The sequence below is a fragment of the Cebus imitator genome, unplaced genomic scaffold, assembly GCF_001604975.1.
Source record: "Cebus imitator isolate Cc_AM_T3 unplaced genomic scaffold, Cebus_imitator-1.0 Scaffold427, whole genome shotgun sequence".
Classification (NCBI taxonomy): domain Eukaryota; kingdom Metazoa; phylum Chordata; class Mammalia; order Primates; family Cebidae; genus Cebus; species Cebus imitator.
The window spans coordinates 306,004-313,324 of NW_016107742.1; the positions used below are offsets into that span (position 1 = coordinate 306,004).

Genomic DNA, 7,321 nt, shown 5'->3' on the forward strand with positions numbered 1-7,321 from the left:
TCCTGAGTAGCTGGGATTACAGGCACGCGCCACTATGCCCAGCTAATGTTTTGTATTTTTAGTAGAGACGGGGTTTCACCGTGTTGACCAGGATGGTCTCGATCTCTTGACCTCGTGATCCACCCGCCTCGGCCTCCCAAAGTGCTGGGATTACAGGCTTGAGCCACCGCGCCCGGCCGGAATCTGATTTTCCAAACTCAATTCAATAGCACTTTGTTCTACTGCTAATTGAAAAAGTCTCTCTAAAGTGAGATAGGTTAGGCTGAAGTTATTTTTCCTTTCTGTTGGGTGCATGGTCAAAAATTGACATATGAATCTCAGTGATTCTTTCCTAGTGCTCATTTAGGTATTATTAGGCCATTTACTACCAACTCCAAGGTAGTGACAGCTTGGAGAGCACATCCTTGCTACTCCCCTGTTGTTTCAGTGGCACTTTCTAGCTAAGATTCAGTCACCTTTTCTCCAGATGGTGGTACTGCATTCCCATACCTGCCTCCAGAGTATCTCCCCCAAATTCATTTAGATCAGCCCAACCTTGGAAAATGCCCAACTGGGTCATGCTGTTTTAGCCTAATATTCTTTCCCACAGCAGTAGGAGTTGTGATGGGAAAAAATGAAAAGATGGAGGATGGGGTTTTCCAATGTCTCCAGCGTTCATCACATCGCCCGTAGGGGTGCTACCTCAAGCATTTATTGAATAATTTTTCCAAGCAAGGAGATTTCCTATGAGGGATTCTGATGCCACCTCCAAAAATAGTTTTAGAAATGTTTTTCCACTTTTTTACAAGGGGAAATCTAACAAGAAAGAATAACGGAGCAGCTATTCAAAAAAAAAAAAAAAATGAGAGTATACAGCCCCATTTCTAGCCCCTATGAGGCCTGGTTATATTTTGTACCATGTGCTTGGATTGCCATGAGGTTACCCAGTGTTTTTTTTTTTTTGACAGTCTTGCTGTGTTGCCAGGTGCCAGGCTGTAGTGCAGTGGCGCAATCTCAGCTCACTTCAATCTCCACCTCTGGGGTTCAAGCAATTCTCCTGCCTCAGCCTCCCGAATAGCTGGGACTACAGGCACGTCCACCATGCCCAGCTAATTTTTGTATTTTCTGTAGAGACGGATTTCACCATGTTGGCCAGGATGGTCTTGATCTATTGACCTCATGATCCGCCTGCCTCAGCCTCCCAAAGTGCTGGGATTACAGGCGTGAGCCACCACGCCTGGCTTGCACATCTTTTGTTACAATATTTTTCTTTAGTGCTCTGCCAGTTTTACTTTGGAAGACAAATGAGATGTATAATTCTCATGCCTTTGCCATTTTTCTGTAAATCTAAAACTATTCCAAAACAGAAAGTTAGAAGGTGGTGGGGGGAGAGAGAGAGACTGATTTTTTTCTTTTTTTTCTTTTTTTTTGAGATGGCGTCTCACTCTGTAGCCCAGGCTGGAGTGCAGTGGCTCAATCTCAGCTCACTCCAACCTCCGCCTCCTGGGGCCCAGTTCAAGCAATGAGAGACTGATTTAGAACCCGCTCCTGGGCATTGGAGCTGCCTATACCCCTTACCAATACTGGAGAGTTTTCCCCCGTGAACATTGGCAGACATAGGACAGGGTAGAGATGGTGGCTCCTTGGGTTGATGTGAGTTTAGGGATTTGGATTAGGGGTAGGTTTCCTACTCCTGCCATTTGTAGTTCCCCCAGGGGTTTAGTTTCTGTCCCCTCTACTACAAACGCAAATGCAAATGCAAAGCTCCCTCCTCTCTGTGCTCTGTAGAGTGATAACTTTGTTCCTTCTTCCTCCTCTCCAATTCCTCTTCAGAGACTCTATAGCCCAGGCTGTGAAGTGCAGGGACAGGGATGTGGGGCTGGAGAGACATGCAGGCTGAGGGAGGGGTGGATATTCAGGTGACTGAGAGGAGGGTTCGGCTCCTAGAAGTCCTTTTTATGGAAGACACCATAATCTACCACTACAGGTCCTTGGACTCTGAGATGGAAGATGGCACTGGTGGCCGATTCTGACTGCGCTGCCTACAAGTTAGTAAAAACAGACAAGAAAATGGCACTGGCAAAGTCTGGCTCTATAGGGTAATATGAAGGTAGGGGACAGCACAAGCATTTTTGCTGAATCTAGTTCCTCCTCATTTCCCAGCAGCTGTGAGTGAACAATCATCTCAAAAGGAGTTGTCACTGCCCTTCTGTCCACGTCCTAGCATTGTTTCCCTCAGGGTTCATGATATAGTGGAAAAGAATCCTAGGAGTCAAGAGACTTTTATCTCAAACCCTGACTTTACTGTCACCTCCCTGGTGGTTTTGGGCAAATCACTCTCATTCTACATAAAATAAGAAGTTGAACAAGATGGTCTAAAGATCCCTTCCATCTAAAAAGTTTACTTTCTATGAAGAGAGTGACTATATTTTTTGTTTTTGCCTCCCAGCATCAAGCACAGTGTCTGGCACACAGTAGGGTTCAGGGAATGCTGTGATTAGTGAGAGAATGAATGAATGAATGAATGAATGAACGAACGAACGAACAAAATGCTAGACAAATGAAGTTCTTAGACATGGCCAGCTGGTGGCATCACCTCTCTACATAACCACAAGGGAGTGTTGATAGTCTCAGACCAAGGGAAAGACATAGGACTAGAAACGATAAAAAGGTAAAGAAATGGTCAGAGGACCAGATGTTTGAAATGAATAACAGAACCCTGGAATTCTGGCCCACTTTATTTTCTCTAAGCCAATAAAGAAAATAAGTCCAAAGCATGAAGCAGTTTTATTTTTATTTTGGGAGATGGAGTCTCACTCTGGCACCCAGGCTGAGAACAGTGGCACAATCTCGGCACATGGCAGTCTCCATCTCCGGGTTCAAGCAAGTCTCCTACCTCAGCCTCCAGAGTAGCTGGGACTCTAGGTGCAAGGTGCCACACCTGGCTAATTTTTGGCATTTTAGTAGAGATGGGGTTTCACTGTGTTACTCAGGCTGGTCTCAAACTCCTGAGCTCAAGGAATTTGCCCAGGTTGGCCTCCCAAAGTGCTAGGATTACAGGCGTGAGCCACTGCGCCTGACTTTTTTTTTTAGATGGAGTTTCACTCTTGTTGCCCAGGCTGGAGTGCAATGCTGTGATCTCAGCTTACTGTAATCTCCACCTCCCAGGTTCAAGTGATTCTCCTGCCTCAGCCTCCTGAGTAGCTGGGATTACAGGCATGTGCCACCAGGCCCGGCTAGTTTTGTATTTTTAGTAGAGATCAGGTTTTTCCATGTTGGTCAGGCTGGTCTTCAACTCCCAGCCTCAGGTGATCCGCCCGCCTCAGCCTCCCAAAGTGCTGGGATTACACGCCCAGTTATCTTAACTGCCAGATTGGCAAGGTGATTCTGGGCGGGCAGAGAAATAGACATAGCCCCAAGAGACAGAGTGATGATACAATCACACAGAAGAAGCCACGAGGCCAGGAGGTAGCCCCTGGGGTTCACCTGACCTCGGGGGCTGGGCACTCCCCTTCTGCCGCCCTGTTCATACTCATCCCTGGTTAGAAAGCCCCAACATCTTGGCACCCAGCCTGGATCACTCTCACCTCTGGGTTTCTCCTATGCGTTCACAAAGCCCACTGCTGATTTATTGTCGCAAAGGGCCCCTCTCTTCCCCCAGCACTGCAAGGGAACTGGATATTGAACATTATCTTAATTAGCCGGCAGAGGGGAAGAAGGTGCTGAATGTGTTGGAATCCTTGAGAAAGTCTTACTCTTTTGCCTACCCACCTCCTGCCTTCTCTTTGTCCCCACCACAGCTCCTTCTGCAGTAGGTAGAGATGTGGCAATGAAAGGGAAGGGCCCAATGAAGCATTTTTTTCCCCAGTCATGATTGAGATCATGGGGAGACAGGATGAGGTGTGGTGAGGGTGTATCTCAGGATCCTTAGCTCTGACATGGAGTTTGCAGGAGAGAGTGGGGGGATCGCTGAGCTCTATCCACTGACTAGAGCAGGAAAGGGGGAAAGGGTGATGATAGATGTTAGCAGGAATATTTAATTATCAGGAGCAGGAACAGAACTGAGGGCATGCCCACGTCCACACAGGCCCTCCAGGCCCAGTGTTCTCAGTGGGAAGGAAACAGGAAGCTGTGACTTCCTCTCTCCTTTCCCTCCCTGCTCTTAGCCTCAAGGTCACCGCTGTGGAGATGAATTCCAACCTGTTTTAGTTGGCACTGTTCCCTGGGCATGGTAATAGCTGCTCAGTACCCTTCTGCCGCAAACACCCCAAACTTCTTTGAAATATTCACACAAAGACATACAAATCACACGTATTCTCTCATTTCATCACACCACTCCTGTGAAGCAGACTTATCTGAAAATTTTAAGCAAGAAAACAGCTCAGGGAATCAAAGTAACACTCCTAGTCACACAGCTAGTGAGTAGCAGGTCTGAGACTGCAGCCTCTGTGCTCTCCTCTCTCAGACACCCATGTTGATTCCCTGCCTCTATACCACCTCCGAGGCCCCTTCCTTTGGGCCCTAAGGGAACACTTTCTACAGAGGAGGGAGGCCTCTGCACACTGTTAGGAACAGAGGCAGCTCTAGTTTGGTTCCTGTCATCTCTGGGACAGGGAACCTCCAGCTCTCTCCCTGGGGTGGAGGCTTGGGGCTGTCCTCCACAGTGGGGTAACTCTCCCTTCTCCCCTCTGTCTCTGCCATTTAGAGTGCTTCTTGCAGGCGGGCGCATGCGCATACACCCTAGGGTTCAGGCTCTTCCTCACCCTGCCCCACCCACCACCAATCTTGACCCACAGGGACGTGGTGGGTTGTCCTGTCCACACCCCTCCCTCTGAAGTGTGGGCGTGGGCCAGGGCTCACCGGAGGCCCCAGAGAAGCACTTAGTTCTAGAGCCTCCTGCTGAGAGCCTGCAGTGGCCTCTGCCAGTCTGGCAGGCACTTGCAGATCTCTCTGCTCAGCACCACCAATCTCTGATGCCCTGCGATGCCCACACTCAATACTTCTGCCTCTCCACCCACGTTCTTCTGGGCCAATGCCTCCGGAGGCAGTGTGCCAAGTGCTGATGATGCTGCGATGCCTGTCGAATTCCTAGTCCTGAGGGTCACGGTTGCCCTGGCCTATGGGCTTGTGGGGGCCATTGGCTTGCTGGGAAATTTGGCGGTGCTGTGGGTACTGAGTAACTGTGCCCGGCGAGCCCCTGGCCCACCTTCAGACACCTTCGTCTTCAATCTGGCTCTGGCGGACCTGGGACTGGCACTCACTCTCCCCTTCTGGGCAGCCGAGTCGGCACTGGATTTTCACTGGCCCTTTGGAGGTGCCCTCTGCAAGATGGTTCTGACGGCCACTGTCCTCAACGTCTATGCCAGCATCTTCCTCATCATGGTACTGAGTGTTGCTCGCTACTGGGTGGTGGCCATGGCTGCGGGGCCAGGTACCCACCTCTCACTCTTCTGGGCCCGAATAGCCACCCTGGCAGTGTGGGTGGCAGCTGCCCTGGTGACGGTGCCCACAGCTGTTTTTGGGGTGGAGGGTGAGGTATGGGGTGTGCGTCTTTGCCTGCTGCGCTTCCCCAGCAGGTACTGGCTGGGGGCCTACCAGCTACAGAGGGTGGTGCTGGCTTTCATGGTGCCCTTGGGCGTCATCACCACCAGCTACCTGCTGCTTCTGGCCTTCCTGCGGCGACGGCAACGGCGGCGGCAGGACAGCAGGGTCGTGGCCCGCTCTGTCCGCATCCTGATGGCTTCCTTTTTCCTCTGCTTGTTTCCCAACCATGTGGTCACTCTCTGGGGTGTCCTGGTGAAGTTTGACCTGGTGCCATGGAACAGCACTTTCTATACTATCCATACATATGTCTTCCCTGTCACTACATGCTTGGCTCACAGCAACAGCTGCCTCAACCCTGTGCTGTACTGTCTCCTGAGGCGGGAGTCCCGGCAGGCTCTGGCAGACACCTTCAGGGATCTGCGATCCAGGCTGTGGCCCCAGGGTGGAGGCTGGGTGCAATAAGTAGCCTTAAAGCGGGCAGGCAGGCGGTGGGTCTTGAGCAACCCCCTGGAGTGCGGCCCTTCTACCCTGCTCACCAACCTGGACAGATGGACACCGAGTGAAGGGCGCAAGCTGAATACACTCCTCTTTCTGAGATCCACCAAGTGTAGGATACTTGAGTCCTGGGGAGAAGCTGCTCCCTCTGCCAGGCTGCAGCGCCCTCAGAGAAAAGGCTCATCTTTGATCCCCAGTTCTGCGTGTGGTGAATGGGGGAAGCGGGGGCCCAGATCAGAGCTGGGTGTGACAAAGCTTAAGTCTTTATTAGGAGATGGAAAAGAGGAGGATCTGAGAATAAACCTCTGGATTATCCACAAATTGTTTGACCTTTTATCCCAGTTCCACCTCCAGTTCAGTGTGGAACAAAAGGATTCGTTGCTCCATTTCTGCCTTCTGCAAGAATTCCCAGGAAAACTTCCCTAAGGGTTCCAGGCTAATGAATCAGAGGTCAGTGCCCATCTCCCTCTGCCTGTACCCCCCTACCTCAAAACAGGGTATCCCTTGTCTTTCTCTGGTATCAAGGCCACAAATACCCTCTTCCCCTGTCCCCACCTTACCATCTCAGTAGTGACCACTGAAACTTGCTGCCTACAGAGGCCTCAGCTGCAAAAGCCATGGTTCCCCTAAAGGGATGCCAGTGTGTGGGATACTGCTGAAATTCCCAGCCCCGGGCGTAAAACCCTGGTGCTGCCTGGAGTGCCTGTGTGTCTCCCTTTAAATCAGGATTTGAAAGAAGAGAAGATGATGACAAGTCAAAGACATGGGTGGGGTGAAGGGAGGTGAGAAATTAAAAGGGGGGCAACTGGGAGAATAGGCTGCAGGTGGAGTCACAAAAGTGGAGACCTCAGAAAGTGGTGCTAGTCCTCCTCCCTGCCCCAAGTGCAAAGCTCAGAGTGTCAATCTGAGTGTCGGAGCACCTGGATTCACACCTTTACCTCCAGCAAATTACTTTACCTCTTTGTACCTCACCGTTCTCCCCTGCAAAATGGGCTACTGAAGATTTAACAGCCGGGCATGCTGGCTCACACCTATAATCCCAGCACTTTGGGAGGCTGAGGCGGGCGGATCACAAGGTCAAGAGATCGAGACCATCCTGGCCAACATGGCGAAACGCTGTCTCTACTAAAAAATACAAAAATTAGCTGGGCATGGTCGCCCGCGCTTGTAGTCCCAGCTACTTATGAAACTGAGGCAGGAGAATTGCTTGAACCCAGGAGGTGGAGATTGCAGTGAGCCAAGATTGCGCCACTGCACTCCAGCCTGGTACCTGGCGACAGAACAAGACTCTGTCTCAAAAAAA

At 50.7% G+C, this 7,321-nt stretch overlaps 1 protein-coding gene across 1 annotated transcript; it reads left to right on the plus strand.

Moving 5' to 3' along the window:
• Nucleotides 1-4,882: 4,882 nt before the first annotated feature.
• RXFP4 (relaxin family peptide/INSL5 receptor 4) lies at nucleotides 4,883-6,330 on the plus strand. The gene has a single exon (XM_017509972.2). It carries the CDS (start codon nucleotides 4,963-4,965, stop codon nucleotides 5,983-5,985), a length of 1,023 nt encoding a protein of 340 aa, XP_017365461.1. The 5' UTR covers nucleotides 4,883-4,962; the 3' UTR covers nucleotides 5,986-6,330.
• Nucleotides 6,331-7,321: the final 991 nt, after the last annotated feature.

Excerpts from the sequence above, each read along its gene's own strand:
- RXFP4 (XM_017509972.2), top strand. The coding sequence starts at position 4,963 with ATGCCCACACTCAATACTTCTGCCTCTCCACCCACGTTCTTCTGGGCC.